This window comes from Lissotriton vulgaris, chromosome 5 (assembly GCF_964263255.1).
Source record: "Lissotriton vulgaris chromosome 5, aLisVul1.2, whole genome shotgun sequence".
Taxonomy (NCBI): Eukaryota; Metazoa; Chordata; class Amphibia; order Caudata; family Salamandridae; genus Lissotriton; species Lissotriton vulgaris.
The window spans coordinates 1807481404-1807502980 of NC_141693.1; the positions used below are offsets into that span (position 1 = coordinate 1807481404).

The 21577-nt window shown below is 44.7% G+C and overlaps 1 protein-coding gene across 1 annotated transcript; it reads left to right on the plus strand.

Annotated features, from left to right (window-relative positions):
- Positions 1-1088: 1088 nt before the first annotated feature.
- On the plus strand, positions 1089-21340 carry LOC147717241 (keratin, type I cytoskeletal 12-like). Its single transcript, XM_086924188.1, has 8 exons — positions 1089-1595; positions 3710-3792; positions 5851-6007; positions 8646-8807; positions 8956-9081; positions 10592-10809; positions 16703-16809; positions 20947-21340. Exons 1-8 carry the CDS (start codon positions 1143-1145, stop codon positions 21054-21056), a joined length of 1416 nt encoding a protein of 471 aa, XP_086780314.1. The 5' UTR covers positions 1089-1142; the 3' UTR covers positions 21057-21340.
- The last annotated feature ends 237 nt before the right edge of the window (positions 21341-21577 follow it).

Here is a 21577-nt window from a genome sequence, read left to right on the forward strand (position 1 = left end):
GGAGTGAATGTTTGGCATTTTTCAACATTCTGTCCATCAATAGTTCTTTTTTTATATTTGTCAACCTTAGTGGGACTGGTATGCCCAGCCATGGGTCCTTTGCTCTCCATGCCACTGGCCCTCATCTGCCAAGCGGATGAGGGAAGATACCCTGAAAAAGGTCCCAGGATGCTTGTTTCCTGTCCAGGGAGGACCTGGCCTGGCAGTTCAGGCTGGACTGTTCCCATGTGGAGTGGGGTCAAAACTGATTTGACATTGCTCAGCATTTTGTCTATCAATTGTTTATTTTGCATGAATAAGAATGCAGGCAACATCTGTTTTGTCACAAAATCACGATTTTAATGAAATTGTGGCATGGTAGAATGGCAAAAGTCTTTGCAATCTTCATGCTGAAAGTTCCTTTAAAAATGTTGAAACTTAGAGCCTACCCCCTCAGTCCAAAGGCTTATTATACAAAATAGAAGAGTGGTCTGGCCTTCGTCTGACTCCTAGCAGGTGTGCTGGGCCTGCGTGGGCAGGAATCTGCCCAATTACAAAGCCATCTGCAACAATTTTTAAAAGATGTATGTGTGGTTCGTGCTTCAGTTGAGAGGCTGATTAACATGGCGGTTGGTAGAGTGCTCCCAGTGCCCTGTAAGAAGCCCATCTCTTCTCCATTGTCCTCCTGAGACCAGCCTCTTATCAGTAATGAAGGGCATTGCTTGCTTTGGGCGGGTGGCCTTGCATTGCTTGTTACCTAGTACTTTCTTGCTGCTGCTACAATATTATCAGCAGCTCTCAAATAGAGGGGGTCGGGGCGCGTCCGGTGACAGGGGAGTTGTCAGGCTGCTTTTGAGGTAAACAACTCCCCGTAAGGCACGTTTCGGGCCCCTCCTTAATTCCCTTGGGGAGATAAGAAGCAGCCCAGGGGAGAAAGGACAGGTCAGGGCAGATTGCGTAGTGGGTGGGGGGGGGGGGGGGGGGGGCTGGGTGGACAGGAATGTAGTCCTGGCGAGAAGGGAGGGGGCGAGGACAGATTGAAATACAACCCCCCTTCTTTGGCAATATAAGGGTCAGTCCGGGCTGGCTGCGGTGTACTCTTGTGCTCTCGCCACACCAGGTACAGCTGAAGCCCCGGGCCCTCAATCTCACCAGCCGCCACCATGAAGCGCTTTAGCAGCCAGTCTGCGTATGGCTCATCAAGCAGGGGCCCTGCGTTTGGGGGCGAGTCCTTCAGCGTCGCTAGAGGGGTGTACAGCTCTGGTGGGGCTGGCTTTGGGGGGAGCTCCTACGCTAGTGGTGCTGGGTCTAGCTTTGGGGGGGCCTCCTTCAGTGGGGGTGCTGGCTTTGGCGGCGGTGCTGGGGGTGGCTCTGGTTTCAGCTCAGGGGGTGGCGATGGCGGCCTCCTCGGCAGCGGCGGAGAGAAGCAGGTCATGCAGAACCTCAATGACCGCCTGGCCTCCTACCTGGACAAGGTGAGGGCCCTGGAGGCGGCCAACAGCGAGCTGGAGCTCAAGATCCGCAACTGGTACGAGAAGAACCAGAGCAGCAGCAGCAGCGCGCGCGGGAACGACTACAGCAAGTATTACGTCACCATCGACGACCTGCGCAGCAAGGTAAGAAGAGGGTGAGCGGGAGCCAGCGCCAGCAGCGCTGCAGGCCGCGATGTGTCAATCGATCCAATGAGATAAAAGGCGCGAAACAGATTCATTTCATTAACTTCAAGAGTTCATTCGAAGCTTGTCCATTGTGCTTAGGAAAATAGGTCACCGTGGTGGCCGCCCTCCTCCCTCCCTCTGGTTCCTTCACCCCTTTCTGCACCTTTCCATCCAGCCTCCGGGCTGCAAAGGTAACATGTGAACTGTCTTGTCTTTGTCACTCGCTCTCTCCATTCAGCCTCTCTCTCTGGTCTCCGGCCTCTCGGCCTCTTTCTCTCTCCCCCTCCCACGTTCTCAGTGGTTAATTTGTAAAAAATAAATTTTAAAAAAAAGGTGCCGGGACTCTCGTCAGGAGGCAGCTCGCACCAGCCCCATTTCTTCTGTTAGCGCCGTTTAAAACAGAACCAACTATGAAAGTTGGCAGCGGGTGTGTCGTATGGCCAGAGCTGCCGACTTCGGAACTGGGGAACCTGGGTTGAGTCCTGGCTTCAGCTCAACATCCTGTGATTCTAGCCAAATCACTTAATCTCCTCATAAATGAATGTGTCCTAACTGGTGCTCATGAAAAGCACCGGTGTTGATTATTAAGTGCTGGTGCTGAGCAGCCCAAACCACTGGCAAAAATTAAGTCCCGCACTTTCTCCCTTTCACGGCCTCTCCTTTCCGTTTTTATTTCTCTCGCTCGCTTCTTAAAAGGCACATTGTACATTGTGAACAGCAAGTAAATCTAGTCTGGACATCGGCTGAACATCCTGTGATTCTAGACAATCATAACGTAATCATCCTGTGTCTGGGGAAAAAAATCTGACCGTGTGTAATGTAACTGCTGGTGCTCATGTAAAGGGATCCAACGCTCGAAAATAAGAAAAATAAAAATGTAGTCAGGCATTCCTCATCAACATCCAGGCTTGTTACGTCACGAATAGACTGACCCTTTCATATCGACCCAATATGTAGCTCACTTTGCAAACCTAAACGCTTGTAAGCAAACGCGAGGATTATGGGCATTTATATTTGCTGTTCATGAAAGGCGTGGACATACAATTACTGGGTGATGAAATGCTGCGCCTTGTCTTCATGGGGAACAGTTGCCGAAGCTCTTCATTCGTAAGACACCATCCTCCTCTTCCTGACCCCATTCGCTGATCGTCTTCAGTACATCTCCATATTCCGTGCCCCCTTCATATATTGCTTCAGCTGGGACACAAACACTCCCCTGGGAAGTGTGAAGGGCGCTTCCTCCTACAATCACAAACACGCAGGTAAAGTCAGTAGGCCTGTGTTGTATTATGCCGAGCATCACAATGGTCATGGAGCCAAGGGTAGTAGGTAATCCAGTGGTTATTCTATATTGTTGCTTAGTGGGATTATTCTTGTCCTCTCAAGAAAGCCATTCTATGTATTTTCGCCATTTTATTCTTTGTAGTAGATTGAATTAATAGGCGTCTGGCATAGTGTTAACCTGCAACCGCATGTGGTGTTAGAATATTAGAGCGAGGCAAACGGGAGCAAACAGCAGGAGGGGACAGAGAGGGCTATAGTTGTAAACTAGTCCCTGAGTGCATTTATTATAAGCACTCGAGTGGAGATGGAAGGATATGCTCAACCAGCCAATAGCTTTAGGTGAGAGATACTTCATCTGATTGAGCCAAGTCCTGATTTGCAAAGCCCGAGGCATTGGCTGAGAGAAGCTGGTCGAAGAGAGCCGATTGTTGAAAGGGGCCGACGAAAAGCCCACTCTGCACAGACTGCTAGCAACAGGCATATTTGACAGACACCGGCCCATCATACCTACCTACAACCCTGTTAATGTTATCACACAGTAATGTAAACAATCTACAGCACATTTATAGGTAACAACCATCCAGTGGCCCAGAAGAGTGGTCTTTCCACCCAGGTGTAAATATATCAATAAGTGTGCGAGTGGAATATTTTCTACTTCCAAGAAAGTGATCTAATTCCTTAGGTCAACTGCCTCAAACTCCCTGCATGTTCTGTACCATCACTTTATGTGCATCGCCTCTGAAGTATTAACCGGTTATTTTACTGTCAATACCTTTCCTGTCTTCCAGATCGGCGCTGCCACCATTGACAACGCCCGCTTTGTGCTCCAGGTTGACAACGCCAGGCTGGCGGCCGATGACTTCAAGCTGAAGTGAGTCTGAGGTCAGGGGAGGGAGCTCAAACAGAAGTCGGTATCTTTCTAGAACTAGAACACAGGAGTGTTTCACTCAACGGGCCCATCTTGGAAGAACCTGACATTGCAATGCAACCTATGGCACGGTTTGCCTGGGACTGACTGTTGTTATTTTATGGGACACACGCAGACAAAAAGTAGCGCGGCGGGTGAAAGGGGTGCGAGAGGGGGAGCGCGGGGAGTTAATAATACAAAAAATAAGACTCATCTGAAGCTTCTGGACACCTCACGCCTGCCTCAGTGTTCTTGTGCTTCCTGGTCCCAGCAGACATTGGGACAGCATCATAGACTCCCTGTGCAATCCCTGACCTGCTCTAATGCTATTACCAAGCATGAGAGCAGCACAGGGATTGGCCTGAGCAGGCTGGTTTAATGCTCGCTCAGACACACAGAGTCTGTGATGTTTCTCCAACCCAGCTGTGTCTGGGTTGGAGAAACCTAACTGCACATGTCTGTTTGGCTGGCCTAAGATGGCCAACCAAACAGACATGTTCACTTAAAAGTGAACATACCACTCCATTCCTCCTCCCTCGCATGGACGGGCCCGACCCTCCCTACACACCTTGGCTTAGCCAGCAGCAAAAAAATATAAATATGTTGTTTTATTTTTCAGCTGCTGGCTCTGAGCCAGTAGGGCGACGCTCCTGCACCATTGCGGAGGAGCCGTCGCTGGACACACTGGGACATCAGTACGAAATTATTACTTTACCAAAAGGGACCAGCATAATTAGGTCTTTTTTTTACCACTGACATCTCTTTAACTTGATACACTCTTTACAAAATTCCCCATAACTAAAAGGCTGGTTGTGACTTTACAGAACAGCAGTTGCTCTATGTCCACTGCTTTTCCACTCGTTCTGCCACATTTATTGGTGGTGCCACATTAGATCAAAGTACATTGCCCCACTCTTATGGTCTTGTTTTGAATGCTCCAGGCTATTACCTCTAGATACAGCGCTACCAACAACTGGGAGTTTACTGAGCCCTCCATAATCTCTTCCCTTCAGGTCAGTGTTAATATACAAACTCATCTTGTGCCCAAAATACTGTACACAGTTTCTTGCTGGGAGTGAGAGTTGCTAACTTTTACAGTATAACTGTTCTAGAAGCAGTATAAGAAAAGCTCCAACTCTGATTTTTTTTTAACTCCATACATTTATTTATTACAATGTATTGTCTCATAAACATAGTGACCCAGTTTGAACTAGTTGTATGCCAGTAGAATAATGTGTAATTAATTTTAACTTTGTTATCAAAATACCACTTCCTCGTACAGTTTTTAACTTTTAATATACACTAAGGCCTTACTCCTCATACTTGGCTCTTAGTTTAATGCTCTTCAAGTTGATAAATCAATTAGTGTTAGAGGGAGGTAAATCCGAGGAGCTGACAATACAACAAGCAGCAAAGTACTTAGCTAATGCCTCAGGAGAGCTACTATTAACGGATGTATGACGTTACAACGCATACTTTTACAACGCATACCTTTACAACACATTTTTTACTACGCAACACCCATTACAACGCATTCCATTACAACGCATGCCATTACAACAAATTTTTAAAAACTACCTTTGCAACGCATTCCATTACAACGCATACTACCTTTACAACGCATACCATTACCACGCATACCATTACATTGCATGTATTGTAAGTATCGGATAGTGTAGGGGTAAACATTACTTTTCTAACTCCAGGGGGTGCAACAGTAGGGTAAGTGTTGGATGGTGTAGGGGTAAAAATTACTTTTCTAGCTCCAGGGGGTGCAACAGTAGGGTAACAGTTGGATAGTGTAAGGGTACTATGTGTTGTAGTGGTATGCATTGTAATGGTATGAGTTGTAATTGTATGCGTTTTAGTGTCATGCCTGGTAATGGTTGCATTGTAATGGCATGCGTTGTAAGGGATGTTGCGTTATAATGACTGCGATGTAATGGTAGTGCATTGTAAAAGTTGCGTTGTAAAGGTTGTTTCCCACTATTAACCCAAGAATTTTCCTCTGGCCTTCTTCAGGTATGAGAATGAGCTGGCAATGCGCCAGAGCGTGGAGGCTGACATCATGGGGCTGCGACGCGTCCTGGATGAGCTGACCATGGCCAGATCTGACCTGGAGCTGCAGATCGAGAGCTTGACTGATGAGCTGGCCTACCTCAAGAAGAACCACCAAGAGGTAGAGGGCAGACCTAGTGCTTTGCTTACCTGCTAAACTACAAAGATGTGGTGGAAAGATATAGTTACAGTACGGGGAAGGTCTTTAGTACTTATTCTGTCAAGTCTGACCTTTTTTCGAGAGTATGCTTGGCATCCAGTACTGTTTTCATGACAATATTGATGGAGCTTTTTGTATTCTGCAGCCATAACCTGTGTCTATGATTATTATTGCAGTCTATTAATGAAAGTGTCGCCTCTTGGTAATGAGCGATTAAGATGTGAAAGATGGGGCCTTTAATGGGAGGAGTAAACTGTTAAAAGAGTATCATTTGATTAGGATAGAGTGTTGGTTCTGTTTGGTTATGTTCTCTACTAAGTGTGTGATATAAGATGTATGGAAGTTAACTTGTGTTTTTATCACCAGAAATTATGTAGAGGCAATAGCAAAGCAATATATTAGGTCTTTGGCAACTGAACTACTACATAGCTATATGGAGGCTGTGATTATTGATGAATGAGGCAGTACAAACCAAAGAAAATTCTATATAATCAACACACTAATACATGCTAATATTAAATTATGCATACATAAACGCCAAGGTAGATAAATCATTCTGTCCACCTTTTTTTCTCAGTAAATTGCAAAACATCCTACAATAGTTTGTTGTTCTTGTTAAGTGAGCGTTTGATTAAGCAGTTTGTTTTACTGCTTGTGTGTGTGGTCTAGTGGGCAATGTCTTCTTCTGGCGTGGTAGGATGGTACAGTTACATAAGCCTGCATGGCCTACCAAGATAAGGAGAGTGATTTCGTGTCACAAGGTATATTTTACTGATGGTATGTGGCCCATGTGGAGGGTGTTTGGTTTAGGGATTGGGGCCTGATGTAAGGACAGGCAGTTCACAAGTAAGGGGTGCACATTGCTCTTTGACTTTTAGCGACCTAGTGTTCCTCTTCTGGTGCGGCCTGTGTCATAATAGGCTGAAATGGAAAACTCCCTTTCGTAGTGGGTCACGAAATGATCCGCCTAATAAATATTAATTTTCGTCCCCTATGAATGGCTGTGAATGCAGCAATGCAGTCATCGAAAATACAGGAGCCCAACATTTTTTAAAGAACCTTGTGTCCATTAAATCAGATAAAGGTTCTGGGCCCTTATTTATGAGGCCTTGCTTCAGTTTGCGCCGCCGGTGCGTCACTTTTTGTGACGCACCAGCGGCATAAAATATGCGCCTTGTTGCGCCATATTTAAAAAGTGAAGCATCTAGGTAGATGCGTCACTTTTTAAACCCCTGCGCCACATTATACCTGCGTCAGGTATAATGTATGCAGAGGGGGCGTTCCCCCGCAAAAAGCCTCATAATAGTGACGCAGTGAAATCTATGAGATTTCACTGCGTCACTTTTAGGATGCTGTTGCGTCAAAATTTTGCGCCTGCCTCACAGCAGGCGTAAGACTGACGCAAGCCCTTTCACATGGGGCTTTCCCCATGTGAAAGGACGCATTGCTGGAGTTGCGTCACTTTTGTGACACACTCCAGCAATGCGTCACTTTTGCGCTTACAGATACGTCAGAAATACTGACGTATCTGTAAGTCCTTGCGACATGATGCGTCATACATTAAATATGACGCATCATTGGTGTCGCAAGGAGTGCGCAGTGAAAAGTGACGCATCGCTGTTTTCACGCAGCGATGCGTCACTTTTAATAAATGAGGCTCCTGCTCTTTAAAAATGTTTAATGTTTGGGAACACGTGTGAGAGCGGGCGGTGGCCTTTTGGCCCGCTGCTCCCCCTTGGCCACTGACACTATTGGTGAGCTACCTTAAGTGGCCGCTTCCCCTTTGGGAGTTATTTCCACTCCACTCAGAGGTCCGTAACTGATCAATAGTTAGCAACCACCATTGCATCACAAGCCATTGTCTTAGTTAGAACTTTCAGAATTGATAATAGGGGTGTGCACACCTTTAACAACCCAGGAGTTGAAATTAGGAAAGGGTTGCAAAATTCCCTTTATGAGTTGGACAGGTACTTCTGATTCCTAAAAGGGCTTTGATACCTTGTAAAAAGCATATTTGCTGTTTTAAATTCTGCAACTTTGCAAATTGCGGGTCTGCAACTGCAAAAGGACTTCATACATCAGATCCTAAAATTGTTATCTGATCTGAGAAGTAAGACAAAGTGCAAGGGAGTGCAGTGGGCACTATAGTCTATTGGTAGGTGGTGGGTTTGAGTGGAAGTGCAGCATGTATAAGGGAGTCTACAGGGTAGTGTAGTCTTTTGGTAGGTGTGTTTCAGAGAAAGTTCTGTGGTAGAACTGGATCTGATCTATGAGAGAGTGATCAGGCAAGAAGCATTATCTAACGAAAGGCGTGTTGTCTAGTAATGGGTTGTGGCAGACGTGTGGACGAGTAAAAAATGGTTGTATCTAGTAGGAAGAGATGTGATCTAGAAGGCGAGCTGTGGACTTGAATCATGGGTGTGGAATAATGAAGTACGGCATTATGATATTACATTGTGTTCTATGAGTACATGAACTAATTTCTATTGTCTATTCCCAGGGCACCTCCCTCTAAATCTGGTGTTTTCCAAACGTTTTACAAGTGTATCAGTTCTCAATCAAATTAACCAAAAGTCAATTGTCTCATTGCTGTCCCCAGGAAATGCACTCTCTGTCCGGAAATGTTTCTGGCCAAGTTAGTGTCGAGATGGACGCTACTCCTGGACAAGACCTGACTGAAATCCTGAACAACATGAGAGCCGATTATGAGGCGTTGGCGGATACAAACCGCAGGGAAGCGCAGGCCCAGTTCTTGAAGGCGGTAAGAATCTATTTACAGCAAAGCACATTGGCCACAATAATACTGCGCATCAGCCAGTCACTGGACATAGTTTCTAGTAGCCACTAGCCCACTTCAAAAAAGATCATGCCTGCCGAACGCTAACTATACCTTCTTTCTCTGGTCTTAGTCTGAAGATTTAAAAGTTCAGATCACTGAGAACGTGCAGGCGGTGCAGTCATCGAAGAGCGAGGTGACAGATACTCGTCGCACTCTCCAGAGCTTGGAGATCGAGCTTCAGTCCCAGCTGGCCATGGTACGTATGTCTCACATATCATGCATATTGGCTTTCCTAACAAAGAGGAATATCGTTTTTCACCCGGGAATGCATACTTTTCAGCCTAATTCTTCACTCATGTATCCCTCCTTAGACTCATCTGAAAACTCATTTTACTACAATGATCTCCCTAATCCATTTCTAGAGACTATTCCCTCCTCCATCTCTCCTTATACTCATTCCAAGCTCCCTACTACTACTAGTATGATCTCCCAATATGCACTTTCTGGTCTCTTCTATCCCTCCATTATCCTTTCCAATCCAACCAACAGACTCACATGTCCACCCCTCATATTAATTAAGGTTTTCCTATACTAATTCACCACTAATCCCTTTGGTTTCCAGAGTAGTGTGCTGCTTGCCAAAAAGCAGTTTGATGCCTCATCATGGGTAGTAAGTGCAATATAAATACAATTGCAATTACAATCCATTACTTTATAGTCAAATTTGCCCTATTTGAGTAAACTACATACTCATCTTTGCAATATTGTTGCTGCTACATTATTAGAATTACCTAGAAAAAGGCAACAACATTTCAGAGGTGTCTTTCCCCAACAACCATACTTGGCATTCAAAAATTCTGAGAAGAGAACATAAATGATGTACCTAAATCGAGACCAGATGTTTTTATTAGGGTATATTGAGCGCACAATCACCCGAAGGTCTCGTGGCACGAAAGCTGAAAAGAACTCATCAGCTGAGGTTCATCACAGTTACGTAAATAGTCAGGTTATAAGGGCTTTTCCAAATGCCAGATAATTTTACATAGCTTCCTGGAGTTTTAGTCCTAGGCGGGTGAGCACATTAAATATTTGTAATTCCTATACTTGCTACCTTACTGTACGAGTTATCTATGAAATGAGAGAGATCGGAGGGAAAGGTGTTTGACTACGTTTTGGTGTCCACCCATGTTGTCCACCCATGAGTACAGTCCACAGTAGCCAGATATTGGAGGAGGCTGTTCAATTGATTACCCAGAAGGACAAGATAAGATGGAAGTGGACCTACCAAACTGAGCACTGTTGCTAACATTAAGTATTGGATATAAAGTTCCAATTAAAAAAACCCTGCATTAGGACCAAGAATTATCAGAAATAAAGCTTACAAATTCATAGATTTATTTTGTGTTGTGATTGGAGTTGAGAGGAAAGTGCATGTTCATTAGTATTTAAAGCCATTTACATCTCTGACAAAGGAAAATAATAATGATCCTTCTTTCCTACTTCACTATAGCCGAAGACAGAAGCGTAGATATGTCAATGTATAAGGCGTTGCAAATTCCTCTAAATACTAAAGTCTCATTCTTACAGATATATTAAAATTAACTATTGCTACAATAACTTCTGCTGCTACGCTCTTCTAAATACTGAAATACCAGCAAATAGTTGCTTTCTAAAGCATCCCTAGACTTGCTTGGTTTGCCAGCCTCTTTGACCTGTCTGTAGTGCTCTGGCTTGTTCTGTAACATGCTGGGTTCATCTCTTGACAGAAAAGCTCCCTGGAACAAACCTTGGCAGAGACAGAAGGAAGCTACGGGGCACAGCTCATGCAGATGCAGCAGAGGATCACCGGCCTGGAGGAGCAGCTCATGCAGCTCCGCAGCGACATGGAGCAGCAGAGCTATGAGTACCAGCAGCTCCTGAACATCAAGACCCGGCTAGAGATGGAGATAGAGACCTACCGGCGCCTGCTGGATGGAGAATTTGAGTAAGTTTAAGTACTGAAGACCTGTTAAGATCTCATACAATTCTCTTAGAGATGCAGTAATCATGTACTGGCTGGCAGGAAGTACTTCATTGATAACCATTGTCTTGACCCCCAAATACATCAATGGAATGCAACTAATGACCATTCCCAATGACTCAATTGACTTTATTGGAGTGGTGTTGGTGTCCATTGTTAAGAAAACATCACTTAAATCATCCAAAATAGCCATAATAGCCAAATATTCTTGCATGGATGCTCTTTCATAGCCACCATCGATTAGCCAGCGACTACTCTTGAATTCAGTATCCTTCACAGCAAGTACCAACAGCCCACATCTTTTTAGTGATCATTAAATGACCTTTAGCTCTAAAGACTTTTAATCATAGGCACTATCAAGTGCAATTAGCCCTTCAGTGAGCCTGTTTTATAGGTAGCAAAACAGCATTAATGCAGCATTACTGTTAGGAAGCATCAGTGCCCCCACTGCTTTTAGTGCAGTCTTACGGATAGCCAGGCATCAACGGCAAATGGCATTTAATGGTGTCATCCGCGGAGCCAGCATAAATGTTTTGTAGCCTTTTACCGAATCACTCTCATTGGCTGCATCAGAGGCTCAGTTACTTTAGAGACGTCTTACCCTTTTGCAGCATTAATAAGACAACTGGCTTGTCCTCACAGGTACCATCAATAGCCTTTGGACTTTAAAAGAGTCTCTCAAAGGCAGCATCAATGTGCCATAGTTTATAAAAGTAAAAAGATCAGATGATGGATGGAATGCTGAACAATGCAAGCATTCACCCTGGTCAACAGATCTGGGTTTAATCCATCGTTTTTTTTGCCCACCATGTCCCCCCCAGTTTGGACCCAGCTTTATGCAAATCAGTCTTGACCCTGCTTCTCACGGGAACAGTCCAACCCGTACTTCCAGGCCAGATCCTCCCTAGTTTATAATAGAACAATACCCATGGTCACACATTAGCAAACTTACTTTGAATCATTATTACTGCACCGTAGCTATAAACCACTATTACTCAAGGTTAGATATCCAGATAGGTTACCATTCATGATTGTGGTACTGTCCATTTCAATAGATTCTCTTCATTACAGCTCAATCCTGACACCACCAACCCACCTTTTTGAATGGAGTTTCCTATTACCTAATTTAAACTTCTAGGTCGGCTTTACGGAAATTCAACTCAGGCACAATATTCCAATTGACTTCAATGGAGACTCACATGTGCCCAGCCTTACTGTCACTATAGACTTTCATTAAGTGGCACTCATGGCTGGTGCCGCAGACACTCACTACATTAATTGATCCGTACAGCGAGAATGGCCCTGTAGACTTGGATGCGCGTTTGCTCAACCACACTCTCAGTGCGCCTTTACACTATTGAGATTTATTCATACACCCTCTGTTAGAAATGAGGGTCTCTAGTTGGCAGAGGTAGGTACCTTTATCCAAATGGGGACTCTTGCTTCTAGTCCGGGTAAGGGGGATCACTTCAAAAATAACCCCTGCTTGGTAGACTGGCACGAGCAGACAGGCCTATCTCAAAGGCATTGGCTAGAGCATTTGTGAACACATACAGTAATACAGTGAAAACACTACAAATGGACACAACACCAGTTAAAAAAAGAGTAATCTTTATCTAAACCAAACAAGGCCAAACGACAAAAATCCACAATACAGTAATAAAAATATGACTTTCAAATGGTAGAAACAGTTCAGTTCAAAGCGAATTGCAGATGAAACACTTATCACACAAAGTACCTTGGATACGTTGCGCACACAAACAAAAAGGGCCGCAGGGAAGTTGATGGGTTGGTACCTTACACTCAGGCAAGGTGATGCGTCGGTTTCTAACTGCTGTGCAGGGGAGGTGATGCGTTGATTCCTTACCGGAGAGTAGGTGATGTGTTGATTTCTCACTGCGTGGGGAGGTGATGCGTCGGTTTCTTACTGCGTCCCCGAATGATGCAACAGACCTGGCGCCTCGATGCGATGCTATGATCCAGGGCTTGCATCAGAATCGGTGTGGTGATCTCAGACTTCGAAGATCGGTGCACTCGATGTGTCGTGCGGTGATTACTCAAGCTGCGGGCTGGCGCTGCAACAATTTCTTCGGCAATGCGTCGGAAACAGGTGCAGATGTGTCACGCTTCTTGTTGTTGCATTGCTTTTCCAGCTCCCAACAGCCAGAACAACCTCCAGATGTCCAGAACAGCTACAGGTACCTCTTCGCAGGTCATAACTCCCAGCAAAGAAGTTCAGGGGAGCTGGGGGTGAAGCCTTTGTGTCCCGAGATGTCAGATAATCAACATGGAGCATAGAGGGAAAATAATAGAAACCAAGGTCGCCTTCCACTCATATAATCATCAAAAACAACTTGACCTGGTTCTCTGAGGCAATTATCTTAGAGCTTAGTACTATGTATTTCAATATTTTTTGTATAGACAAATTTCTCCCCTGTCCTTTGAATGATTGGGGTAGAGAGTCACACGTTTTTCTTACCTTTTCAATAAAAAATCTTCATCCCAAAGAAAAAGACAGTCTATCTGAATACTCAACCAAGCCAGAACTGACAAACTTTCAATGCATTCAGTTCACAGCACTCCAAATGTGACAAATGAAAAAAATGTGCGTGTGGGCGAAATGACCCCTCACGGGTGAACCACCATCGGGATACCTGGCAGGTACTCACCAGGAAAGCCCATTGTTATCATCATCGGCTATCATTACGCCCAAAATAAATGTGTCCAAACGAAACGCGTGCAGTGAAAAAAGTGTGAAATCTCAAAAAGTGAATTAAAATTGATAGGTATACACGTCACTGCTACTTTTATTTTTAACTTTGTGGAACCTATCAAGCTAAAAAGCAAGGCTGGCTGCTAAACATGCATCCCATTACCATAAGCCAACATGTTTCATTGCCCGAAACACTTTTAGGCAATTTCTTTAGGGCCAAGATTTTACACCACTTCATCGGAGTTGAACACACCGTTCATGTAGACTTTACTCATCCATGGCGTCTCCTACCGGCTGTAAGGTCCAATTAAAAAGCAAGAAGCCCCTCATGTTAATCTCAGTCTCAGATTTGGCTCTCTGTCGTTCAGTTGTTTATCTGAATCGATCGGAGCCTCGCGGAGCGTATCGTCTCCACGAGATGTCAGAACAGGAGGCAGGCTCTTCTTCCAGCCCTTGGAGATCTTGCTAAAGCAGGGAACACAGCAAACAGAAAAGCCATTTTTCCCTTTCCTTGACAGAAAGTAGCCAGTGCAGGCCAACCCCAGACAGCAAACAGCACAGGGGCAGTATTCCTCCTCAGTTTCTCCAGCTCTTCTCCTTGGCAAAGGATCCTCTTGATTTCACAGAAGTGATCTAAAAGTCTGGGGTCTGGGCCCCACTTTTTATAATACAAAATCTTTTGTTCTCTGAAGGCAGAGAGTGTCTGTGCCCAGCCAGAACCAGTTCTGTCCTCAATGTATGTAGATGAGCTTATATAGCGCACAGCTACCCGCAGTGGGTTTCCCGGCGCTTGCTTAGGGAACCCGTCCTGGTATTCTCCTGTGAGATAACCCCGGCAGGTATCCACAAGGTGAAAAGCCAGGCATCCCGCCGCGAGGGGCCGTTGTGGAGATTAAGCAAGCTATTGCCCAGAGTCGCAGAGTGTGAACCCGTGAGTCGAGAAGGCACCAGAGCGAGAATTATCAAGTCCGTGGAATTTTTGAGCCCAAGACCCGCTGAGGTAAGGAATTGAACCCTGGTCCAGGACCGATCTCAGATTCCCGGTCTGCCGCCTCTAACCCCTGAGCCACACTTCTCCACAATGGTGCAGCTTCCTGGCAGAAGGTGAAGACAGCATTGTGGAAGGCCCATCCAGGTGAAAAGAAATCTCCTCCCCCTACTCTAAATGCAGCCCAGGTCTCTTCAGACTATAAATGCAGCCCAGGTCTCCTCAGCCCCGCCCTGACTCCTCAGACTCTCCGGAGCCACTGCACCTCCCCAGCACCGGTCAGTCTGAAAGCCAGACAGCCAATACACATCCTGGCAGAGGCACACTGGATGGTTAAGCAAGAAAATACCTACTTTCTAAAAGTGGTATTTTCAAGCACAGAATGTAAAAATCACCCGCACTGAAAGATGCATCTTAACATTCTGAGCTCAGGAATACTAAACTTTATTTTCCTACCTTGTTCCCAGGGGTAGTTATGTTTATAAGATGTTATAAGCAAATTCCCCATTCTATCCTATGGGAACAGGTAGCCTTGCAATAGTGAAAAACTAAATTGTCAGTAATTCACTTCAGGACATGCCACACCCATCAGGTCATGTCCTACCTTTACATACATTGTAACCTGCCCACAGGGGTACCTTGGACCTTCCTTAGGGGCAACAAACACGTAAGAAAAGGGAAGGTTAGGACCTGGCAAGTGCCAGGTCGACATGGCAGTTAACAAACTGCACTCAAGCTCTGCGATGGCAGACCTGAGTTACATTTACAGGCTGCTTATGTGGGTGGCACATTCACTGCTGCAGCCCACTAGCAACATTTGATTAACAGGCCCTTGGCACGCAGTGCAATGTACCAGGGACTAACTATTAAATCAAATATGCCAATCATGGAATCACCAATCCATAACAACAATTTACAAAGTGAGCATTTGCACTTTGGCACTGAACAGCAGTGGCAAAGTGCCCAAAGCATCTAGACCATCAAAACGAAGTCCAACACGCAGCAAAAACACAAGAGGCACAGGCAAAAATACAGGGGAGTCCTATGCCAATAGAGCCAGGTCTAACACCATCCAACTGAGTACCAAATTCAGTCTGGTCTTCCATTTGTGTATGCTTTATTACTTTGGTTTTCATAGTGCTATTAAGAACTGTATAAAATGACTAATTTTCCTGTCACAGTGGCATCAGCAAAGCACAATAAATGCTGTCAGGCCAGCATAATGTGAATAATGAGCAACCAACGGCATGATTTGAATCAGTAAAAATAATAGAATATTATCACACTTACAAAAACTCAACTCATACTCTACATTCCATTGTTGTTCAGTCATAATAAACCACAACTGAAATATTACAGATTTATATTTTACAAACAGTCAGAATTGGATTCTTCAGTTTAACCTCTCTATTTCCTTATCACTGCCTTCCTAGGATTGTTGGAAAAATCACACAGCCTTTGAGGGGAAAAGCATGGATTCCAGTTGAAATGTTTCTCAAAATCTGCGTGTGTCTAGAAATTCTTATGTAACATTGAGCTGGGTAACAATAAACAATTCTTATTTCAGTTCCACCATAACAAACTGGATTAATAAGGGTTTTAAAAATACATGTTGCATTATGTAGCGTTTAATTTGTAAAATGGTTCCTCATCAAAAGGCCACTGCAGCTTGTACCACTCATTGCCACTGAGAGTGCTGCCAAAGATAGAACCCATACGACTACTAACCACGACACTGCTGCATGTGACAATTCAGACTGTTCGAGGCCCCCAAAATGTATGTTGCATTAATAAACAACTGTTGTTCTGTTTATCCCTAAATTACACAGACTGCACCACCATGTGGCAGGTTTCGTAAGTGTCGGTGTTGACAATTAACCCCTTAAGTGCTGCCTCGGTGCATTGGCCGACGGCAGCACTACCTCCCCAGTGCTGCGCACGACCATTGGACGTCCATTCAGCACTAGTTCCAATGGACAGCGCAGCACTGGGGAGGAATGTTTAATAGCATCTATGAGGTTAAGTGCTGGTGCTAAGCCACGGAAACCACCGGATCAAATTAAACACTATATGGCACGCTGGATTTAGAACATTATTCCATCTGCTGACTTATCATTGATAATAGCTGCAGTCATTAACAGGCCTTTTTTCAACAGCAAATCATCTTTCCAGATGACGTCGAGTAAAAGTTCAACAGTTTCCTCTTCCCAAATGTCTACAACTGAGGCAGTATCAGAGACATCGTCGGTGGATTCCAAAAAAGGTGTGTAATTACTAGGTGGCTTGCTTTTGACTTCATGTTGAGATACTGATACCACTCAAGGGTTGGTTGTCATGGGTTGTGGTTGATAATGTCTGGCTTTCTCTTTACAAGAGGAACAGGGAATACAATAGCATTTTGCAATCAACAGTGTCTCAGTGACTTTCCAGATGCAAGATGTGTCTCAAGAAATTGCAATTATCTATGAAATTCGGATGACTACGTTTTCCCAGACACTTGATGAAAATAAGTAAAGAAAGGTGGCAAACGCAATGAGGGCCTAAAGTTATTTTGCCTACTGACATAAACAGTGAATTACAAACAAACTACAGTACTTATCAATGGCTGATAGTGTGCCAAAACAATTTTAACAGTAACAATGTCCAATGTCCAATAAAATCTCGGATCCAGTATCAAATTCCTGGTTCAGCTGGTTCAGAGGAAAAAAATGGACACAATTCAACAAAAACTATTGGAAAGGGGAATTGGAACTGCCTTGAAATAGATAGAGAAGAGGGACAACAGAAAGTTAAACAAAGCTATGGTCATGCTTTTATGTATAGCCCAAAAGCATACACAAAAGGAAAGAAGAAGGAAAGAGAACGCAGGAAATGAAAGAATCGAGGTGATACGGAGAAGGAGGAAAGGGTGGGGAGACCAGAACACAGGAGAAAGAGAAGCGAAGAAATGAAGACGAACCGTGGATGGTGAAAAAGACAGTAGTAGAGAGAGGGTGGAGTGGATGAACAAAAGTAGGGAAGAGGTACAAAAGCAGAGGATATTAAGGCAGATAAGGAGGCAGGTGAGGAGGCTGCACACTCTCCTATGAGTGGCAGCTTCAGTGGGTGAGGCAGATGGGAGAAAGAAGAGATTGCCCACTTATTTATTTATTTATTTATTAAAACACTTATAAAGCGTGAACGAAGGCCCTGGGGCATCTCGGCGCTGAGGTCTCTACAGTGTTTAACCAGCAAGGGGTGCTAAAGGTTTATTGGTTAAAAAGCCAGGTCTTGAGTCGCTTGCGAAAAGACCAGAGGGAGGGGCTTGTTTTAATAGCGAGTGGAAGGGTGTTCCAGAGTTTCGGTGCGGCTACAAGGAATCTTCTGTCACCCCACGCGACAGATCTGGTGCGTGGAACCAGCAGTTTATGTGAGCTAGATTAGCGTAACGTTCTCGAGGGATGGTAAGGTGTGAGGTTTTGGATGAAGAAAGCAGGTCCGACATTATGTAGATCTTTATATACTAAGCAGAGGGACTTAAATTTTATTCTCTTCCTTACCGGCAACCAGTGCAGCTGTCTAATGGTTGCTGACACTGATTGGTGTTTTGGAATGCGCCCAAGTAGCCTGGCGGCTGCATTCTGAATAATTTGCATGTTTTGTAGCACCTTCTCTTGGGCACCCAAAAATAAAGCGTTACAATAGTCTAAAGTAGACAGGACCTGGGAACTAACCAAGGTTTTTCCGGCATTCTCAGGTAGGAAAGGCAGGATTTTTTTTATGAGCCGTAATTTGTGAAAGGCTGAGGAGGAGATCTGATTAGCGTGGGGTAGGAAGTTCAGGCGGTTATCGAACATAACCCCTAAGTTCCTCACCTTGCCAATCGGGTCTGGGGGCTGACCCATGGATGACGGCCACCAGAGGGAGGACCATTCCGGGGATAAGTTGCCAAAAATGACAACTTCTGATTTATCGGAGTTCAATTTCAGGCAATTGGAGGCCATCCAGGTCCCAATTGCCAACATGCCTTGATTGAAATTGCTGGCAATTTTAGGCCCGTCATTCTTGACGGCGAGGACCAGCTGGAGGTCATCTGCGTAGGATGTAAGACTCATCCCATGTGCCACTTTGAAAGCATCAACCTGGCGGATGACATACATTGTAAGAAATTGTGGAAAAGTGTTGATTCAAAGTTGTGCATCGGAACAGTTCTGCTCAGGATGTTTTTTCCTCAACATCACATGGAATGTAATACGGTCCTACCTGGAAGTGAAAAGAAGGCATCCAGATTTAGCTGGGGCTAGCAAGACACTACTACCCCAGAGGACTTTGTTGGTCTTTGAGCCACGTTTCCATGTCTCCCTCTGGCATTCAATATGGCCCTGTTTGTTATATCACCAGCCTGACAGATGTTGCAGGAGATTTGATAATTTATAGGACATCACAGGGCAGCAAATAAAATTGCTGTGGGAGAGGGATCATCACCGAGCTATGTCTATTAAGACGTGTCTCTGCTGCGCTCATTCCCAGATCTGGCCCTTTTCAGGCTGCATAGCAAAGGTGTGTGTTACGTCTAGCAAAAACAGACTATGCTTAGACATATTCTACAACATTTCCCTCAGTGTATTGTTGCTGTGCAGAGTAGCACACATGCAACGCAGTTGTTGGCGCCTGAATCGAGGAGGCGGTGTATTTTGACAACAGATCTGCGTGCCACTATTAGTAATATGAGCTTTGCTGAAAAAACATTGGTGGAAGCGTGGGAACGCCCATGTACCACCCATGGGGCGCCCCCTTCATGCTAAGTAATGCAAAGTACCTCAAACTGCTAATTGTGTTACTTTCAGGAATACTTTCCAGTGCAAAAATGTTTTGCGCTGGAAGGCGGTGCTTAATTTGAGCTGGTGGGTCTCAGTGCTCAGCACCAGCACTTAATCATCAACACTGTTTCTGGTGTTCAGCACCGGCACTTAATCATCAACGCTGGCGCTTTTCATGAGCACCAGTTGAGAACACATTAGTTTACCGGGAGATTAAGTGATTTGCCCACAATTACAGGATGTTGAGTTGACGCTCCCAGCTCGGAAGTCGGAAGCTCTGGCCATTACGCCACATCCTCTCCCCACTTTTATGGTTAGTTCTGTTCTAGGCAGTGCTTAAAGGAGAAATGCACTGATGCAAGCTGCTTCCTGACGAGAGCCCAATCACTTGTTTTTTTTATTTTTATAAATTAACCACTGCTAGAAGGTAAACACTTTGCTTCACTTTTTGCACCAGTGAAAATATGCGAGCACTACCTTTAGCTCTGAACCATTTCATTGTGAATATTTGGCAAAGGTGGTGAGAAAGATTGCACTGAGGGGTACTGGAGGATTGGCGTGAACTAGGCTGTAGTGGTAGCACTTGGTAAGAATAGAGGGGGCGATGCACGTATGGGCACTGAATCTTGCTTCATTTCTATGAAGGAATGAGAAGCCAGAGTAAATCGGCCTGTACCCTTTCTGTGAACTGGGCTGAGAAGAAAAATGCGCTTCGCATTGAGAAGACACTGCTTACAAAGCTTTAGAAGCTGCTCAGTTACTAATGTGCATAATGTCCCATTGAAAGGGATGCTACTTAAGATGCAGATAGAATGGGTTTGAAACAAAACTTTCTACTGGGAAATGTAACAAACTGTGTATAATTACAACAGGATGCATGACCTGTCTCCTTTTGATTTTCGTTGTTTTGAATTGTAGTTGCATTTGTATAGCATGTGTGTCTCAGTAGCATGCTACTCAGAGTACTTGGATGCAACAGTGTGTCAGTCATGTGGACCATGTGAGTTGTGTTTTGATGTTATGCCTGAAAATCTGTTGTTCGCTTATCGTGTTTCTGTTAAGGCAACTTGGACCATAGCTAAACTAAAGGAGTAAGGGCGTATGAACATCATTTGACGGAAGTCAGGAGTCGCAGCTGTGACCTCTATCTTTCTCCCTGCTACACCTGTTACTTCCTTTGCAAACCATTGCCGCAGAGGAGGCCAACGTTCCGCCCCCCTCTGAGGCCAGGGGTCGCAAAGGACGTGCCAGTAGCAGCAAGGAGCAAGCTAGAGGTCACAGCTGTGTCCCCTGGCTACCTCCACAGCACGTCCATGGAAGAGATGCATCTCTCATGCTTATAGATGCAAGTGTTTGGAGAAAACGTATGTGCTGTGTGGTCTATGGAGGAAGTTTTCTGGTGTTCTACGTGTATGGCTGAGGCTACCTTCATGTCTTCGCTATGAACATATAGCTCCACTTGTGATGGAGCACAGGAGAGTAAGGAATAGCTGCATATGTTTACACTAGAGTGGATTTTAGGTTAGAACATCTGTGTTTTTCATATTACTAATTTTGTGCAAAAAATTCGAATTTGACCTTGTTTCCTGACACTTCTCCAGACCCCAGCAAAACCAGGAAGGTGAAGACCATCGTTGAAGAAGTCGTTGATGGCGTCGTTGTTGCCTCTCACGTTCAGGAAATTGAAGAGGACATGACAAATAAGAACTAAGCAACTATTACTAGGTAGCAGTCTTTGCAAAGGAAAGAAGAGATTATCCAGAAAAAGGAACCATTGAACACGTAGTTGACCTGCTGGTATGATAAATTTAGGAGTAATGCGATACGCTGAGGAAAGGGTACTCCATAGTCATCAGCGATCTCCCAAAAGCACCAAAGCTTTCCCCACTGAACTGCACATGTCCCTGGTCTTACAATGCAACCTTTTTGTCTCCATCTTGGATTATATTCCTTTTAACATGGTAAGCGCGCTTGAAAAAACAAAAGGTATGTGTAGTTCCTATAGAGTGAATGCTACGAGCAATGCACGACTCCCACAAATAGAGCCCGTCAGAATCAAGGGAAAGCACCAGGGCATCAACTAGTTAGATAACTAACATCTTTGATCACCTTCCTACTTGCTATTGTCATACCAGTCATGCAACTGACAAGTCTAAGAAAAAAAACTGAACATAAATGTATCTCACAAAGTGTTGTAAAGATGAGCATTCATTGTTGAAAGGCGCTGGCTCA